The 20,192-nt window shown below is 41.2% G+C and overlaps 1 protein-coding gene across 7 annotated transcripts in view; it reads left to right on the top strand.

Annotated features, from left to right (window-relative positions):
• Endoa (SH3 domain containing GRB2 like, endophilin-A) overlaps nucleotides 1-20,192 on the top strand; it is a 29,610-nt gene that overhangs the window by 2,255 nt on the left and 7,163 nt on the right. Inside the window, exons 1-10 of one of the 7 annotated variants that reach the window (XM_070671553.1) lie at nucleotides 5,027-5,562; nucleotides 8,002-8,094; nucleotides 14,378-14,446; nucleotides 15,416-15,632; nucleotides 16,028-16,161; nucleotides 16,261-16,327; nucleotides 18,157-18,257; nucleotides 18,332-18,435; nucleotides 18,743-18,864; nucleotides 19,682-19,774. In XM_070671553.1, coding sequence (XP_070527654.1) covers nucleotides 8,050-8,094; nucleotides 14,378-14,446; nucleotides 15,416-15,632; nucleotides 16,028-16,161; nucleotides 16,261-16,327; nucleotides 18,157-18,257; nucleotides 18,332-18,435; nucleotides 18,743-18,864; nucleotides 19,682-19,774 — 952 coding nt within the window. In that variant the 5' untranslated portion in view covers nucleotides 5,027-5,562; nucleotides 8,002-8,049. Of the gene's footprint in view, nucleotides 1-5,026; nucleotides 5,563-8,001; nucleotides 8,095-14,377; nucleotides 14,447-15,415; nucleotides 15,633-16,027; nucleotides 16,162-16,260; nucleotides 16,328-18,156; nucleotides 18,258-18,331; nucleotides 18,436-18,742; nucleotides 18,865-19,681; nucleotides 19,775-20,192 lie in introns of those variants that run through there. The other 6 variants (XM_070671552.1, XM_070671554.1, XM_070671551.1 and 3 more) reach the window with 6 other exon arrangements.

A 20,192-nucleotide genomic window follows, 5' to 3' on the forward strand; every position in this document is an offset into this window, starting at 1 on the left:
GTCGATAAAATAAAAGCTTGAGACCCGTTGATACTTTATTGTATAACGAGCAGCTGTGCAAAATAAGTCGTTCGGTGGAATGAGATGTGATTATGGATTACACTGTCTGCATTAATATATACGCAATTCAGCGTGATAAAATTGGTCTTAATTAATATTTCGATACGCCAGATTCGATGTAACGACTGGGTGGAATTTAATGCAACGCGATTTTATCGTACTTCACCGATAATTTGTGTATACATATTTTCGCACGTTCTCTCGGTTCTGTGGGATTTTCGTTAATCATTTTTTATTCATACTTTAATGCATCGTTTCAAAAATTTCCAGGAAGATTACACGCAAACGTAGGTATATTATACGGAAATAATCGGACGTAATATATAAATAATACACAGCCGATAATACTGCGCGTCGTACACGTGTAATTCGTAACGCTTAGAAACAATACCCGGATAGAATTATAATTAAGTCACTAAATATTAAAGGATCTCTCGAATATTTCGTCGCCGGGCGAAATAAATTCGATATCAGTGGATCCGTCGGTTATCACCGATATCGCAAAGAGTGATCGCGCAGCGCGCGACTGATCGCAAATGAAAATTAATTGCACGCCGCGGAACGGAAATGTTTCCGACATTTTGCATGTTAATTTAATGCGTTGTGACGTCTCAAATTACACCGTCAGGTATTCCAGAGCAGACGGTCGGTGTTTAAAACATCGCGGCGAATTCGAGTTAGCGTGCGATATTGTTACGTTAAAATTATATTACAACAATTTATCCGAATTAGGCGAGATAATGCAGGCGCGCACGTCGCGATTTATTACTTTCCGCAAAAGACGAACAGTACTATTGCGAGCGCGACGGCGATACACCGGCGTGACGAGTAACGTTAATTCTTTCGGACTATCGTCGTAATTAATCTTGGCGTAAAATCGATGCCGGGATGTATTAATCGACTCTTATCAATGCGAAAGAGTCCCGGGACTCCCGGGATGAGCTAGAATATTTATTGCATAATATTTGCGAAAATGCAGAACTCGTACTTCGCGCGTCGCTATAAATACCGAACATCGTATAATGAAAAAAAAAAAAAATATAAATAATATATTATTAGCATGTTATTAAAATTCGATAATTGATTCGCGGACTCATTGTCTCAGTTGCCGACTGCGCTTCAATTGTTCTCTTGAAAATTAAATTTTTCTTTTTAATTTTTTTTAACGCAGAAATCAAATTACTTCGACAATTGCCCTTCGCGGGTCAATCGCGCTAATGTCGGGCCTGATCATTGCAGTTACTTAATTGCGATATATCTTTTTCCCCGCGGATTTTCAACGGAAATAGATTCCTCGGGAAATGACTACGGCGCTTTATTACCGGTGGTATCGGCGCATCAATCATCAATTTCCACTTTGCGATTTAACGATTGCTGAAAATTCGTTATTACGCGTGCTCGCGAAAGCCGCCACCGTAATTACTTAATCGTAATGAATGCGCTGCCTGTAATGCTTATAATACGCGTGTAACGCGATCGATAGATTCGGTTTTTAATTAAGACTTTAGGATGAAAATACTGGAAAAACGTTAAGCTAGACCTGTTATTATCTACGATTACGATAACGAACTAGAAATTAAAATAAATTGTATACGTTCCAAGTTAATTTTTTTTTTTTTTAGAATTTATATATGAAAGGCAACGACGATGAGAATTCGTTATAAAATCCACAAAATGTCGGGTGTTACCGTTATCAATTTTTATATATCGCGAGCGAACCGGGGCTGGGTTGATTAAACGAGAAAAACGTACACGCAACGATAAGAGTTAAAAATACGACAAAAGATGCAAGTCGCGTGGCGTACGCTGTCTCCTGCTGCGTGCGACGTGTATTTTTAGATATATTTTTGCGAGGGCAAGGGTAGTCCGCTGTATCCGCCGTGCCATGATACGATACCAAGCGATGACGGGAGAGGAAGAATTTTATTGAATGATAGCGGCTGCTCTATGACCCAGTCGTACGTGTCCGTCGGAGAGAGTTTCTTAGTAACGGCCTCTCGTCGCGTTGAGCTTTGTGAATTTGCAGAAAGTTTCGCGCCTCGAACAAATCAACTCTCGACTTCTCGTAGAAAACATCATTTTACTGATCTATAAAAAAAAAAAAAAAAAAACGGCAATTGAGAAGGCGCTTCTTTACCTTAGTCTGATGCGCCGCGCAGAGTGGTCGTAGATAAGGAATATATATTTCTTAGGAAGAATAGCAAAAGAATAATCTGTTGCAAAATTGATAAAAGCGAAGCCCGCGCGCGTTTGAGAAAATCATAAAAGATAAAAGCGCGAAGTATATATATGTATATATAAAAACATTTTAATATCATTTAATTAATTATACGTGGAAAAGAATGTAATTACGAGATGCACATGGGCGGTAAAAATGCAAAAATTACACGTATGTCTTTTATGAGAGAACCTGATTAACAATCAATTAAATTTGATATTTTACGTGGAAAATGGGTGAATTAATTACGGTCAAAGTACTTGCATGTTATTTAAGAAATTACTGATTCTTCGTAAAATTAACAATACATTTTAATAGAGATTTATAGAAATGTTTTGGTTAATAAATACGTTTCTAATTAATTGTTTTGATCGTTCTGGAAATAGCATGATATTGAGAATAACGTGATCCGAAAAAGGTGAAAGTATAACGTCACGCTTAACGTGGGCGGAAAAGCGGCTTTTATCAGCTTGCATTGACGATATATGTGTGTGCTAAATCTTTAAGCGTCTAAAAAAAGCCTTTTACTCTGAATTTATCGCATTGATAAAACACCAAAGAGAAAAGTCACTTCCTCCGGCACATTATTTATTTAATAATTCGAGCCGAGTTAAAATGATATAGTTTAGCGATTTATTGCAAATGATATATGCGCTAAAGAAATTAATTTGAAGAAATCTTTAAACGATATTAATTACACAGTTTCGCAACGCTTTGTACCATTGTGCTGCATACTTTTAATTATTATTTTTTATCAATTAAAATGTAACGGATAAATAGAACTGTATAACGTGCCAGTTATTCGTAACGTACGATTTATTTACGATATAAAATCACATATCACGTGCGGTAATTGTTATTAATTTTATTGAGGTAACAGCCGGCAACATATTTATTAAAGATTTATGCGTTAAGCTCCGTTAATTATAATTTATTTTTGCAAAACTATTTGCGCGAGAGTTTTAAGCGACCCGCTTTTATCGCGATATCGTTAAAAATTGGTTGTCAAGGAATTTCCAAGTACTATCCGCAGAACGTGATTAAAGACAGTATTTTATCCAATAGCTTATGCCTTTCTAATGCTAATTGAGCGTCCTGCGGCAAGCTAAATGCAGTGGTGATGGCGACGGTTCGCGAATTCGCGTCTTAAATTAAAAAGGGCTACCCCGCGACGAGTTATATGCATCTTTTCAAATGACTGACTATTCAGAACGTTGTGGAAGGGCTGGGGTGAATAACTGGGAAAAAGGGAACGAGCAAAAACGGAAGGGAAAAGAGCTTGTCAAGTCAAGAGATCGCAAATCGTATTACGAATAACGATCGCGAGAGAGAAAGAGAAAGAGAGAGAGGCTGATTATATTCGCAATTGATAGTCATTGAGATCACGACTACTATTGTCACATGCACACTGCAAAAGGAAAGTCTGGAGAGAGCCCCTCGTAAAACAGGACGATATTAATGAATTGTAAAATTGATTCGCCTTATACCGCTCGCTCGCTCATTCACTTTTATTACCAATCTCGTTTCTTCAAGAGGCTTATTTGTTCTTGTAATTTTTATTCGATCGCGAAGAGCGTTTCTTTCACGGAGAAAGACAGTGTACGCGCAGGTCGACGACCTGGAAAAGTATTCGAGAAATATCAGAGACATACTATTTGTAGATTACGTTGCGGGAAGACGGACAACTCTGACAGATGTGTTCGTGAAAGATTTCAGGCGTATCAACGAAATGATGAAGTAAGCGAGATTTTTTTAAAGCCAGGCTCACTTTAATAAATAAATTCTTTATGTGCATTACCGGAAGGACCTCGCTCTAAATTCGTTTGAAATTTTTGGAGTCGCAATTTATCGTTTTTATTTTTTTTTTATTTTTATATATATATATTTTTTTAGTTTAAGCAGAAAAAAAATCTGTTTCTAAAGGATTAACAAAATGTAACATGGATATTTGTACTTTTTATTATTTTTAATTTAATTTCATTCCATTCATACATATTTTTTTTTATAATCTGGTATTAATATTTTGCGATAAATTCAGCTGTGCCAAATTAGGTTGTGTTGCGAGAATGGGAATTTATTGTTTCGTTTCGGGAAACGACAAACATTATTCACTCCACTCATCCCTATTGTGCGCGCGCGCTAATTCCAGAAGTAAGCGATACATCGCATTGACTTCTCGCCATCACAGACACCCGGTATAAATGTAAAGGGAGCAAAGGCGCGCGAATAAAGTCGAGGGTTGCGGCGCACGTGGAGAAAGGAGGGAAGATGATAGGGAAAGGGCAAATAGAGGTGGATCTTGAAAATTTTCACGAAGGGCGATGTAAGTAAAATGTTCCATTTTTATCTCGGGATAGAGTTAGCTACGATTGTTATCATAATTTTTGACGACTTACGCGTCGCGATTGTGAAATAATATTTCGAGGCCTCCTCGTGAGAAGGCCTCGCGGAAAAAAAAAAACTCCCGTCGACAATTAATTCGAGCTCCGCAGTTTCCTCCTTGGATCCGTCCCTGACGGGAAGAGTTGGCTATCGCGAGAGGAAGGGTAGGGAATAGTATCGAAACGCGTGGCGAGGAGAAGCGGGGGTGGAAAACGGGGGGGAGAAGAGACCGGTGAGCGGAAGAGGAAAGAGCGAGCGAGCGAGGGAGAGCGAGAGGGCCGAGCCGTGGCTGGGTATCGATCGGCCAGCAGAAAACTACCCCACGGGCAGGGGTGACTTGGCGCGGGGGTGTGCGAGAGGCCGATCACGTACGAGGCGAGGCGAGAGTAGTCGGTGGGGTGCTCTCTCGCGGTGCTCGTGGGGCCCACGCGGATTCCTTTTAACTCCTCACGAACGTAGAGGCACGCATCCGCTCGCGTCCATTCGTCGTCGACGCGACTGAAACGTCGCCCACGTCGTCGGTGCGCATCAAGGCACCTCGAGGGCGTGAATTTCGAGGGTGTGCGTTCGGTACGGGCCGACCTCCAGAGGTGAGACACGTTGTGACACATTATCGTCGCCCACGCTCGCATTGCGAGGCCCCCCTCGTTTGTATTTCGTTCGCGTTATCGCGCACTTGGGTCGTTCCTCCCGTTCTTCGCGCCGTGGGTCCGTCTCGCGCTCATCTTGCTCACTCGGGGTACGCCAGTGTGAATGTATAGCGCATACGTTTTCCGGTCGTCCCGTTCGTGGTCTATGGACTGTGGCACGAGACGGGGCCGCCGTCGAGAGTGCCGAGTGTAGCGAGCTCGTCGACAAGTAGAAAGTTCCTTGATCGCTTTCGTTCGAAGTTAGAACTCTCGGTGGGTTGTGAACCTCCTAACGCAGCTGTCTGCGACTGTGATCGGTGACCCTTTCTATAGTCCACCTTTATCTGATATAGCTACGCGATATAACTATAGCTCCCTATATGGCAGAGCTATATAGCTCTTTGTTATATTCTACGCTATCACTTGGTTCTATATATTCCGCTCTGCCCACCTATCCCTTACCATTCTTATTCTCTTCGACACATGCTCATTCTACGTTATAATTTTTTGTGTCAAACGTTTAATTATTCCTCCTATAACTCGCATTACAGTTTACCGCAGCTTTATCTAATCTCATCGTTTTTCTCTTTACATAAATAATTGTTATTTAAATTTTATTTGATACAATTGTTCCGCCAATTACCCTTTACGATTGGATCTTTTTGCTGTACGGTGTGTCGCACTGCCATCTATTCTTTCAATATCGTGCTTTAATATTCTCGTCCGTTTATTTATTAGCGCAGGCAAAATATTTTACTGCCGAGTTAACAGTTCGGCACGAGCACAAAATGATGAACTTACTCAGCGGACTGGTGGGCAATTTGTGTCGCGAGAAAATCGAGTTGCTAACTGTTGTTTTGTCAGACTGTGTTACTAATCCTCCATCTTTTCATCCAGTCGCCCACCAGCGAGTCTCGCCTTTTTTTTGTTCTTACTAATTTGCTTTAAAGTTTCGAAGCCGCAGCACCGAACGAGTCAATCGAACCGCCGCGTTTTCAAATAAAAACCTACAATTATCACGCGGTACACTAACTTTCCGGGGATAATAAAATTATTGCGTTTATTAATAAGCATCGATAAGACATTTTCGACGTCGCGCCGTGAATCCGAAGGTCCGTTCGATTATCGCAGCGGTGCTTCTTATTAATAGAACATTTATCCAGCAAATTCCGGCACGTTAAAAATCCCGAGTCCGCCGTCGAGAATTATTCAGAGCGAGCTATTGTCGGTCTGCGATTTTCTACGATAACTACGAGCGCGACGTGTGTGGAGGGTTTCGATCGGGTCTACCTTTAGCTCGTGTCGTGATATTAATTAATCCTCTGGTTCCGACAACCTGCTCGTCATCGGAGTCGCCGACTGCCAATTATAGTCTTTGCGCCTGCTTGTAGAGCTTCTTAGCTCGATACTTGTACTTCCTTGAAATTCCCACTCTAGAAATTCTATTCAGAATTCGCAAGAGATTCGTGTTACTCCAGTTTTGAGAATTTCGCGTTACATGTCATCGTTATTGGTGTTCGATTGTCGCGCACTTAGCGTTTAAATAATTGGCGATTATTTAGGATTTTCGTATTACGTAAAGTTATATATCTATATAATTCAGCAAGATATTGCATCAGAAATTTATACAGTGCTCGCTTCTGTATCGAGATCAGTAATGGATTTCTGAATATTTTGCTGCCAGAACTTCTCCAGCGTATTATATTAAGTATGCGCTCGGATATAATTCACACAAGAAAATCGTCGATGAGAAATATGTCGGTTATTATTAATCGAGCAAATTTCCTTTAATAAATCATTAAGTTTTACGAATAAAATTTCCGTATTGTGCTGGACATCACCATATTATGAATTTATCGATTCCGCAGTATTGCCTTTATTATTATTAAAACAACGCGGTAACGATCGCCATTGTTAAGTCGTCTCGTAGATTTATCATTCATAAATTTGTAAAAATGTATACACTTCCTCTATTTTTATTGCGACATTTCTGCATGCCAACCTTTAATACAAAAAATCGATATACGCAGCTGCATTAATAAGTTGCACGCGTTACTTGCTGTAACAAGATTCCCGATATAGACACGAGCCCATCGATTGGATTATAAAACAATTAAAAAAAAGAAAGAAAGAAAAAAAAATAGAAATACTCGCCACCGGCAGATTTAAGAAACAGTCTTTATGAATTTACATTTTTTTACACGGCGCGTTTTTTATCCTCCGCGTCGCGTTCGAGTCGCCTTGAAAGTCACCGAGTGAGGGATCTATCGATGCGTGCCGTCTGCCGTTAATAAGAACACGCATTACTTACTCTCATTAGAGCCTGTTAAGAGGTCGGGTCGCCGGCACGTTGCGACGCACGGTTTCACGCGTATGAGATCATCGCGGGAAAGAGTCGCGAGGGCGGCTCTCTCTCGTCCGTCGCCTCCACCTGAACGGCCGTGCCGCACGCGAGGTTACCACCTAGCCGGTCGGTTGCATCAGCGACGAGCCACGATGCTGGAAAAACGCGTACGGCCAATCGATAGCATTGAAAATCATTCCGCTCTGGCGGCCGGCCAAGTCGTCGCACACATAAATTTCGAAACTTTCGTTCTCCCGACACGTTTTCCATCCCCCTCCGTTTCTTCCCTTAATCTCCTTTCCCTTCTCTCCACGCGCGTTTCCCGAGCTTACACCTGTTTGACCGTTTTCGTATTCATTCTGTTGCAGCCCGGAACAATTTACGTGAATCCAGAAAGTAACGGCACGACAGGCACCATGGCGTTCGCCGGTCTCAAGAAGCAAATCAACAAAGCGAATCAGGTAAGCAACTTGGCAAATGGATTTCGCGCTCCCCGCGCGAGATCGATAATGTCTTTCGAGTGAAACAAGTCCGCGAACGAAGGGAGTTTAGCGCACTTCGACGGCAAAGTGCACACTAAATAACTCGACACACTTCGCGTAATTATTTGAAACATACGGAAATACTTTTTCACTTAAATATTGAATGACGACGGATCAATACGTAATACCGATAAGTATTTTTTTTATCACTTAAGGCTTCGCCTCTCGTGGATTATTTTTCTTATCGATAAACCTGTCGATTTCTTTTAACGGATGCCTAGATTGGCAGTTCACTACCGCCGGCTCGTAATTGGAATCCGATTTGTTCCTCCGCGGATAAAAAAAAAAAAATTTATTTTTAAGTCCGGCTGCTCCAGTTTAACCAGCAATTTTTGTTTGATTAAGGATAATGCCGCCTTCACGCGTTTATCATGCTATTGATTCGATGCTTAGGGGTGTCAAGGGAGCATTGTACTAACGGTTCGGTGTAGCGTGCTGTTACGACGTATTCATTACGGGGAATGCCGTTGAAACTTTAATCGTCCACGTGAACGCTCGAGCAACATTTGCGGCAATTACTCCGGCAATGTATCGCTACTTAGACGCCGCGAAGTTTCGTCCGCCGACGCGGTGTGTCCCCGCGAAATGAGCGACACTTTAATGCGATTACGCATTACCGGCAAAACTCATAACGTTTCGCGCAAGCTCGCGGCCGGGATTCTGCGAACGTAATTCACAAAAGCGTGCGAACGAAATCGGTGAAACTCGAGGCGCGAAACGCCTTCGGATTAATTACGCGTGTTATTCTGTACGAATTATCTCCGCGCCGATGTGATCGATACCCCTGGCGTTCCACGTACATTCCCGATACGTAAGAATTTTATTACTGGAATTCTCCCGCGATCTCGAGGATCCGGGAGAGGGGGGGATATAGAAATCTGGGTTGTGAAAATATGAGCGCGGAATGCACGAGCCGCGCAGACGGAATCACGGAATTGTCGTAGTATAGCGTGGTTTTTGTATCAATTACCGAGGAAAATATTCTGTTTATTAGAACGAGTTACGATCATTCTTTGTGTTAAAGTTGCGGAAAATAATGAAGGCTTCACGGAGTTATTCGAGATTTATTGATTGATACTCTAGAGAGAAGATCGCGTTCAAAAACCGGCTGATGCAAATTATCATTTGGTACAATGTGTTGTATCCGGAGAATTTTCGTATCAACCGCAGCCGCGGCGTTATCACTCTGTCAAGTTTAATCTCGAAACGACGAGCGGGAAAACGTGTAGTCACTGCCGCTCTCGATATTAAAGTCGCAGCGAGACCGTGACGAATCGATGACTAATTGTTAATTGCAGACGGCGCGCTCGACAAATTAATTAATTCTTTACGTTAATGAAACGAGGTCGTGGTAAATACGAGTGACTCTTAAAATCGGGAAAAGTATAAGGAATCAGAACGGAAACATTCGTTTAAATTGAAAATACGCAGACATTAGATATTATTTCATTTATTTTTAATTAAGTAATGTAGATTAAAAAAAAAAGAAATATCTTAATTACAGCGTGAATTATTTAACGAAAAATAATGTGTCGTTTCGTTGTTTAATGATCGCGATTTTGAAATTCGAAGTAACCCGTCGAAATCTGCTGTTTCATCAAATAATATCTCATAATGAAGCGTAATTAAGCGCGATTTGTGTTAACGTGCTTGTTGCACACCCGCATGGTCTTTATATGTACCTTCCCGTTAATTTTCGTTCTCTCGTTCGCCCTTGGCTGCGAAAATCTATACGTCGGCAATCTCGTTGGACATGCGTCATGCGTAACTCGCGCTCTAAATACCGTAGCGAACTTGATTATGAAATTCTTAACGTTAAAGACGCAAGATTGCGCCTCCGCGTCAAACGTGCCGCGAACGCGCGCCCGTGCCGTGCGAAATTCTGCACGCCTGTATACGGCGCTTCTGCTGTTTGCATTGTCGAGACGCAATAATGGAAATGGCGGCAATTATTCCCATGTGCCGTCCGTAATTGCACGGTACACGGTAAAATACTATTTGCGATTATGCAAACGCGCATAGAGTTCGCCCCGAAGGTAAATATCGATAAAAGTTATTTCTGGTCCGGTGACTGCGCGCGTTCTGCAATTAATATTGTGATTTAAAACGTCCGCAGATGAGTCGAATCGATTGCGTTATAGTCCCTGCTATCGAAACTTTATTTCAGCGTCTTCAATTAGTTTACATACCGCCTCGTATCGCGCGCCCATTACGTTTGCTTCGCGTCTACGCGGCGCGAGCTCACTACAGAAAGCACCGTCACAAATCTTGATTTTTGTTAATGGAGTTGGGCGTGAGGGAAAGTTTAAGTTTTAATACGATTCCCGAGGGATGTCTTGCCGCCGACGCGAGACGCGTTGGCGGGATGTTATCGTTGGCCTTAATTACCGCGGTGCAGTTTCGCAAATACCAAATGAAAATCCATGCCGCGGAACGCGCGAACGGGAGGGCTCGCCGAAGTCCGCGTAGCGGCGTGCGAGGACAATGCGAATTACTGCGCGCGTGCGACCGAGGTGATTGTGTAACGAGCAATTTTAAACTATCGACCGGGCGACTTCTCGGTAGCCACCGAAATTCTCGGTGATGCGCGATGGTGGCGGCCGCAGCTTCTGACCTTTCGCGTCCCTAATTGTGCCCACCGCCTTCGAATCTTCATTATGAACGAGAGCCATCGATCGAGTTACGCCGGCGTGAAAGTTATTCGTATACTTTTACGGTATATTACAAAAAAAAAACGTGCACATTATACTGAAAGGTACGCGGAAATAAATTTTCTTTTTTTTTTAAACTCGTATCTTAAGCTCAACTTGACAAGTTCATCTGTCTCGTTTTTTATATTTGTATTCCACACATGCATTTTATTTAAAAATCTTTTAATAAGATCGGATTGTTCACGTCGAATCGACCGTTGTCTATTTTCGCGTACAAAGTACTTAATGGTTCGATTGCGTTATCGCACGCGTAAATACCGCGTGGGACCGTATTGCGTCTCGGTGAAAATTGCGCGTTTGTCTCGCCGTGCGAAAAACCCCGGAATCGGATGCGCGCACGAACGTATCGCACACGACGCACGTGTCCACATATGCCCGGCGCACTTTCTGCGCCCTAATTGCATTTGCCCGCGATATATGTGCGGCGTGTACGAAGGCCGGTGTGGCAAATATCGAGCTCCAAAGTACATTGTCGCTGCCGTGATGCCGCCGTGTTATGCCACCACCAGCAGCGCAATATCGCGTACGTTCTGTTCGTCCTGCTATCGACATTGCGGACGATGGCGAACGGATGTTTTTACGGCGACGTCGTAAACTCGCCGACGACGTTACACAGAGAGATCGACCGCGCGAGCTTTCGAGAGGAACGAGAGAAAAGGAGCTTTTTTTTCGCGTCCGTCGGAAATTTCGTTCGTGCTCAGGTGCACACGTGAGATATTTAAAGATACGCCGACAACGCTCTCCACGTGTTCGGCGCGCGTTTAATAAAATATCACGGCGCTACTATTTATTAGATCACTTGGATCCATTCGGCGTGCTACTTTTTCCCTTTAATAAATGTAATATAAAAAAAAAGAAATAATAGAAAATGATCGCGGAGTAGGTAACTTTCCTGCACGAGCTCGGTGAATATTTAACACTGACATTTAAAGCAGATGTTATCGAAATATTTAGATTAGTGATAAATACCGAAACGTTATCGCCGGCTCTTCCTAAAGGTCACTTTATCTTTTTTAATTTCACGCTTTCTTTTTATCTCCCGGATGCAACATTGTGTTCTCAACTCGTGTACCGCCTAAGCGAGCGCGTCTGTGAAATCCGATGTCCGCCGGTCAATCCGGTTGTCGCTTTGGTTCGAGTGCAAAGGTCTCGTTCGAGCACGAATGTACCGCCTGAGTGGCGCAATTAATCCTTATTAAGATCGACCACCCTTATCGAATCCGTGACACCGGTGGCTAACTTTAAAAGGGCTTTAAAGCGGAAAGAGCGACGCGCGAGTGCTTGCCGAATGTGTGTCAAGAGTTTTGCTATACAACACCCGCGGTGTTCGTTAGCGGCGTGAAAATCTAGATCTTATTCAATCCGATCGAATTTCGTTCACTGCAGGAGTGAATCGGTTATAAATATCGCTCCTTCAGTGGCTTCAATTTTGTCGATGATGCTTCTCCGACTGTGCTCTTCTGTCATTCACGTTCACCGATGTCTGCCGGGACGGTTTTAAATATAACTTCAACAAATAATGTTCCGTGTAATCTTTAATTTATGAAATAATAGAATTTTATTTCTTTTTCTTTTTCTTTTTTTTTTTTGAGGTAAATATGAGAGTCGAATCACTGCTCGCAATACCATTAACGCAATTTACAAACTGTTATTAGTTTAATTTTAATAGAAACGAGGATTCATAATTTAAATGTAATAACGTTATTTCGACCGCAAACGACAGGCACTTTGTCGCTTTATAATACTTGCTAAACGGGTAAAAATTTTATGTTCGCGATCCCTCTGTAAACGGGCTCGTAGCTCTTTTCTTGCAGCAGAGAAAATTTAAGTTCTTTGAGTTCTGTATTTGTACGTTGGTGTGATCCATTTATGGCGACGTCCATCGTAATATTTTGCAAACATAATTTTGAGTCGCTGAAAACGGAACGTTTTATTGGTATAAAGTGTGTGACATTGCATTTGACGCGCAATGTGGGTCAAATTTACTCCAGGACGTTTACTGGGATACGAATAGCGGCTACATCCCTGTGCGCATCTTTGAAAATAGGTCATTGTTAAATAGGTCATAGTCTTTCTCCCTCTTTCTCTTTCCCTCTTTTTTTTCTCTGCTCTTTTCGTATTCCTTACTTCTTTCATTCGATTGCACAGAAAAAAAATCAAATCTCACGCCATTACCTAAATTATATTTAACGCACAAAGACCCTGATTTTATAAATTAAAATCTAAATTGATCGGACGTCCTCGCGATTATCGGAAGTTCTGATTGCTTTCGCACGTAAGTAAACATTTAAGTTTCCGTGAACGAAATCGAATTATGCGTGCAAAATGCACTTGGAAGGACTTTAAAGGAGCTTAGAGAGGAATACCGTTGGTGCTAACTTCAAGGTAACTTCCTCCCATTGTATATATTGCGGAAATGATAAAGTAAAAAAGATAAAAGTGAAAGAGAGGAAAAGAAAGAGAAAGGGACTAGAAAAAAAAAAAAAAAAAATAGTTAATCGCGGTCCTATTTGATTTCTGAAATTTTATAAGGAGAATTTCGCGTGGGCAATTAGCGAGTGTCGATAATAATCGTATAAGGCTTGATTCATCGATTTTCCATAACGTTCCTGTTTGAAATTCGGTAATATGTACAACTTTGACACGCGTGAGTAGTTAATCCAATAGAATGTAATTGATGAAGCTCATCGGAGTTCCAAAGTAATCGGGAGGCGACCACTCGATATTCATTTAGCGGAAATTACGCAGTCGTTGTTGCATACGCTCATGTATGCCAAACCGTGTGACCCATTTTCAAAAGTCTTGGCAGTACGCGTGTCCCTTTTTTTTTTTTTCTTTTTTATCATTTTGGCAAATCTTTCGTAGAAATCGTGGTGGATCGACGGATATTAACGTTGCGGTTGCTATTGATCCGAAAAAGGAACCTAACCATTCCTTCTCCTTCCCGTCTGATATTTCCCGCGCTATTAACATCCTCCCTTATATACACACACTTTCCTTCTCAAACGCTCGGGCTCGTGACTTCGCCCTCGAAAATATTTCGAGCAAAATCTCGCGTTAGGATCCTTATTTACGATTATCCGATCTCGTTTAACCGACGCGATCCGCAGGAATATTATATTTCCACGGCGTGATTTACATAGTCTAAAAAGACATTTTCCTGAACGATCTTGTTCGCGAAGTAATAGCCAATATAAGCGCGGAGTATTAATTCGATATATTAGGATTGATAAAGATTTCTGAGCGCGAATTAAATTTATTATCGATATCTATTTCTTTCAAATCTAATATATTTTTAAACTATGTATTTAAAAAATTTTTTACATTTTTTAATATTCCATTTCTGGTACGATTTAGAGAATGAATAAGTAACATTGTTCTTTTTTTTTATCATGAGGTCTTATGAGGTCAAATTAGGAGATTTATAAAATCGATAAACTGCGTTGTTCATTTAATGGGGACAGATTTTAACCTAAGGATCTCTTTTGCAGTACATGACGGAGAAGATGGGCGGAGCGGAAGGAACGAAGCTCGATGTCGATTTCATGGACATGGAGAGGGTGAGTACAGTGTATTTTTGTGCATCTATCTTTTTCCCTTTATCTCTCGCATGTGTGCGAAAATAAGAACACCTTTCACATATTTGCGCGGCTCCTTTGTGAGAATGTCAGCAAAGGGATGACTAGCATGTTCCATTTACCGGCATTATTACTGAATTTTAAAGATTCTATTTGATCGTATTTTTTTTTTTTTTTTTTTTTTTCGCTCCGCTGAAAATCTTATCAATCTTTTAAAATGCTTTCTTGACGTTTCTCTTTTTCTTTTATATGAAGTCAGAAAAACCAGAAGTTGGGATTAACTATGTTATAAAACAAGGTTCAGGAAAAAACTTTTTACCGGCTCCTTTCTTAAATAGTTTACTTTCAACTTCAATATAGATGACGCAATACAGCTTTTCATCAAGGGTTTGTTTGTAAATTCCATTCTTTGCAGTAGCTCTTAATTCTTCGATTACGGTTTCATTTCGTGTTACTTTGTATTACTGAACCTCTGGTTTCTAAAAATCTGAACCGGCTTTTTATTCTGAATTAAGATGGAATATAAAATGCAAATCTGACGTGAGCTAATTTAATAAAATCTTTCGAGATATCTATAAATTCGTCAAAAATAAATTAGGCCTTCTTGATTTTTAAATAAAAAGCAAATTTTATGATTAAATAAATTTAATATAATTAAAATATGATGCAAAATATAAAAAGAACGATCAAGAGATAAATCTGAATAAAAGGAATTTCGAGATCAGTTTTTAAACTTATGTTTGGAATTTGTGCGCCGCTATATCTTGCAGGGACATTATTCCGATCAGAGCATTATAATCTCTCAAATAAATTGCTTTTTAATTCTTACGAAGGATCGATAATCGATTTCATATGCATTGTGAATATAATTTCAAAGGAATTCCTCGGCGTTCTCGTCGAAGTAAATTGTTGGAGACGAAGGCTTTATATATAAATACGTTGTGCGTATAGAAAACAGACGTCACGTATGAGCTCGTGGAGGAGCTGCAGATGAAGACGAAGGAGTTCCTTCAGCCAAACCCGACGGCGAGGGCGAAAATGGCTGCGGTCAAGGGTATCAGCAAACTCAGCGGTCAGGCGAAGGCGTCCACCTATCCACAGCCGGAAGGTGTACTTGGCGATTGCATGCTCATTTACGGCAAGAAAATGGGCGAGGACAGCATTTTCGGTACGTTCAATTTAAATCTAACAATCGCGCTTTTTTTTCCGCCGCCGAGAAAACATTCAATTCGCGCCTCCTTGTTCAAAGTGTTCTTCCTCGAAGAGGAACCTCTTGAAATTAATTTCGCGACTGTTACTTTATTTGATTTTATTTTTTATATATATATATATTTTTTTATCAAATTGACTCTTGTTGGTAGGAAGTAAGAATGATTTGGCGATTAAATGTATGAGGCAAAACCTCCGGCAAAACTGGCCTTATGCGAGTTGGGTGGCTTTCGTATCGGAATTTATTGACATTTTAATCTTACGGTTAAAATAAGGGAGACATATCGAGGATCGATAGGTCGCATTGTCTAGGCGGCACTTTATTTCCTATCCAATTTTTATCAATCTTTGCAGCCCAGGCTCTCGTCGAAATGGGTGAAGCCATGAAGCAGATGGCAGACGTCAAGTACTCGCTGGACGATAACATCAAGCAGAACTTCCTCGAGCCGCTGCACCATCTGCAGACCAAGGATCTGAAGGAAGTGATGGTACGGTTATTGGAAAAGTTGTGTATAGTCGCGCTTGGCTAGGCGCCCGCGTCCTCGCACTCTGCACGCGTTCGATCTCCTCCGATTTGTTGATTTCAGCACCATCGGAAGAAACTGCAAGGCCGTAGGCTGGACTTCGATTGCAAGCGAAGACGTCAGGCGAAAGGTACGTTAAGGTTCTCTCGCATGTTGCCCTCGCTTCTCGTCCTCCCTTCGCTATTGATTTATTCAGACGCGTGCGAGCCGGAGCTGTCGGTCGGCGCGTGTGTCCTTGCCACGAGCACGCCGTTCCTTCGCGACTCGAAATAAAAAAGAAACCGTGACGGAATAGTTGTAACACGCGGTAATGGAGACGGGCGGCCGCGGGCACCAGCGAAAAAGAGCCTCGGCAGCGCGTTCATGATTTTCGAGACGACGACGTCGTAAAAGGAAACCGAGTTATACGACGTTAGCGGGCGATAATGCCATAACGGCGAAAGGTCACAAAATTTCAAGTAGATTTTTGTTTCTTGACGGAGAGGAAAAAAAAAAGGGCTCGTAGTTACGTGACGTACATCATTTTTTAACTGCGACGAATAAAAACGCTGACTGAAAGATACGTGACTCTGCCGAGAGGAGGCTAGCAATCGTCGGGATTGTCGTTTTTTTAGATTATTTTTATTTTGACTTTATTTTTCCAGCGTAACGTTGGTGGGTTTTCAAGCTCTTTGTGGCGATAATTTTCTGTTCTATTGTCGGCATGTGTGTTAGAAAATAGAAATTCGTTCTTCTACGATTTGTCCCTGCAGACTAGGACTACGATCGACGATAAGATCGTTGCATGAGTAGATGCAAATACTGGAAACTTTCTTTTTTTTTTTTTTCCTTTCTTTTTTTTCGTTGCAATAGAGAGGAAACGTTTCACTCGCATGCACCGCGTTGCATGAACGCAATTAAATAGGATCACAAATCAGCGTTATAATGTAGACTTGAAAGTGGAACGCGAGAAGAATAATGTGCGTTTTATACGGTGAAAAAAATAAATAAATATTTTTTGAAGAGCTCGTAGACTCATCGTTGAAAATTCATTTAAATTTGCTCAGCGAATTTAGCAGAAGAAAATAATAATTTATATACTTTAATTTATATGTTCATTGGTAATCTTATTGAGCCATTTAATTCAATTAATTTTTTACAAGTGTTATATTAATAAAAATATATACTGCATTCTCGATCGTCGAGCAGAGTCTTATGAAAATTCCTGTAAGTTCTATATACGTTGCTTTCATATTGTCTCAATTGTTACTTTCAATTTATTCGTACGTTTCTCACGGTTTTAATTTTTATTTGCGCTATTTGTTCTGAATAAATTTACGCTTTATGTTGATGAATCGGTGTGATATTTGTTTTCGGCGATCGCTTAATTATTAGCGACTGGAAAGAGATCCGCCAGTCCGCATTTCGGAAGCCCAGCGCGATCGGGTACTTGGTCGCCACACGGTATGACTTCCATTACGTGCAATTAATCTTGTAACTCTTGGCCCCGTATTTTTGGAGATTTATCACACATTGTCAGTATAGTTCTAACCGCTAGTAAATTTCCTACAAAATTTTCAAGTAAAAAAATTAGGTAGTTCAAATCTGCGTAAAACCGACATTGAAGTATTCTAGAAAAAAAAAAAAAAAAGAACGTATTTTTTGAAAGATATCTTTATCTTTAATTGCGCTTCTTAGCTAAAGTATTTATAGGAAATTGAAGCTTTAACTTTAAGCTGTGCGTCTGTGGTCGTTGTTGTAGAGATAAAAATGTTATCGAAGTGATCGAGATCACCAAAACGTCTCCCTTTGTAGCGTCAGATGCATTTGCGCGCTAGAATTAATGAGCTTTTCTTTTCTTTTTTTTTTTTTCTTTTTTTTTATTTACCGTATACTGTACTGTAATTATTTAGATTTAGGAAAGCAACCCAGTAGTGCAACCTTTTTAATGCCGTTGGCGGGGCAACCGTTTGCGAACAGGTTCTCACGTTTCAGACGAGGAGATTCGTCAGGCCGAGGAAAAGTTTGCGGAGAGCCTACATCTCGCGCAGATGGGGATGTTTAATCTGCTGGCAAATGACGTGAGTCGTCTCGCCGCTAATACGAAGCGTTGTCGCGCGCGGAGTCCGAGATTCTTACGCGGTTTCTTTTATAGATCGAACAAGTAGCACAGTTGGCGACTTTCAGCGAAGCTCTTCTCGAATACCATCAACAGTGCACCGAAATCCTCAGAGGACTAACGGAAACACTCTTGGAAAAGTAAGTCCGACTCGCGTAACCAAACGTTTTTACGAAAGTTGAACGCGGGCGAAATCGATTTCAATCAATTCTTCGAAGGGCGCATTGCAAAATTGAATTATATATATATATACATTTTTTTTCTTTCGTAAATATTAACATATTCCTGTCTGCTTTAAATAAATAAGCAAGTTTTCTTTTGTTTTTTTTTTTTTCTTATGTAAGAAGAGATCGAGTTGTCCGCCTTTACGTCGCGCTTCAAAGAGCTACGGCGTTCTTTTTTTATTCTCGAATAACGTTATTCACGGGCGTGTGTCTTGCTCTCCAGGAAAGAAGAGGCCGTAAATAGACCAAAGATGGAATTTGTGCCGAAGACACTGACGGATCTGCACGTGGAAGGTGGATTGCCGACGTCGGACCATATGAACGGTGGGAACTACTCTCTTCACGGTAAAACGCATTTCACAAATACTCCACTACACTGCGCGACGACACTCGGGGTGGTCTGGCTGTTTAACTGTCTCTTGCTCCTCATTCTTTTTCTATCATGCCGTGAGAAAAGGCGTCTACGTATCCTCTTACGTTACGTTGACCAATATGTCTCGCATCTCCCATCTCTTTTACCCCATATACGGAGCGCTTTCGGTAAAAATTCGACGAGTTGCGTCTAACTCTATGTTTTATATATACATATATATTTTTTTTTATTTATTTTTTTTTATCCACATGTATAAACTTCACTGCGTTTTTGTTAAAACTATACCGGGCACGGGCTGCCTATATTAATCTTGAAATATCTCTACGGTGCAAACAAAGCGTGAATTTCTTTTGTTATAATTTTTATTAAATATTTCAACGGAGATGGAAATTTTAACCGAGCGATCGCCTTGATACGAGCTGCAGATTGACGGGAACAAAATTGTATATCTTACGTTTCGTTGAAATAGATAACGTAAACGCGATTTGAGGAACGTACAGCACGGGTTTAAGGATCGCAATATAAATCAGGCTTACTTAGAAACTTAATGGGATGCCGATTAAATTCCCGCGAGATTAAATCTTCCCGGATCAGCTTAAACGGATGTTCATTGTATTATCTATATGTGTCGGGCGACGTGTAATCCTTCGAGATTCGATCTCCGCGATTACGCGCAGAACACACGCACACACACGCATTCTCGCTATACAGTAACATCGTCATCCTATATTCTTCCTCCGATTCTGTGTATAATGTGGCATACCTGTCTGTCCTTCTGACACAATGCAGGGTCAAGTCGGGCCAGCTCTCCGATTCACGCGGACGGGAAGCGCTCGCAGCTCGAGCTATTTCCGGCCGGAAACCCGCCACAATCTACCAATGGTAAACTTTGCATGGGGGTTTCCTTGTTTCTCTGTCCGCCAAACAAATGAATTCCTTTTCGTGTTCACTCAGGGGGCGGCTGCACCAATTGTCGCGCCGTTGATAAGCGGTTAACGTTCGTAATTACCGAGAGTTTTCCTCTATCTAGATCAATGATCTGACGTCCGTAAAGTTGGCCTTTCCATTTTGATAACTCCCCGAGGAGTTCTTTTGTGTCTTTATGACATTATTTCGCGTTAAAAATCAAAACCGATGGAGTTTTAAATCTCCAAATAGTCATACTTTTTTTTTTACAACTAATTTCTCTTCTCGAATTTCGTGAACTATGGAGCCAGTTTCATAGATGTAATCTGGAAACAGGATATCGAGTCCCTTATCGCGACTAGTAGTCTCCAAGCTGTTGGTGCGGCCGATCCTG

The sequence above is a fragment of the Cardiocondyla obscurior genome, linkage group LG23 (genome assembly GCF_019399895.1).
Source record: "Cardiocondyla obscurior isolate alpha-2009 linkage group LG23, Cobs3.1, whole genome shotgun sequence".
Lineage (NCBI taxonomy): Eukaryota > Metazoa > Arthropoda > Insecta > Hymenoptera > Formicidae > Cardiocondyla > Cardiocondyla obscurior.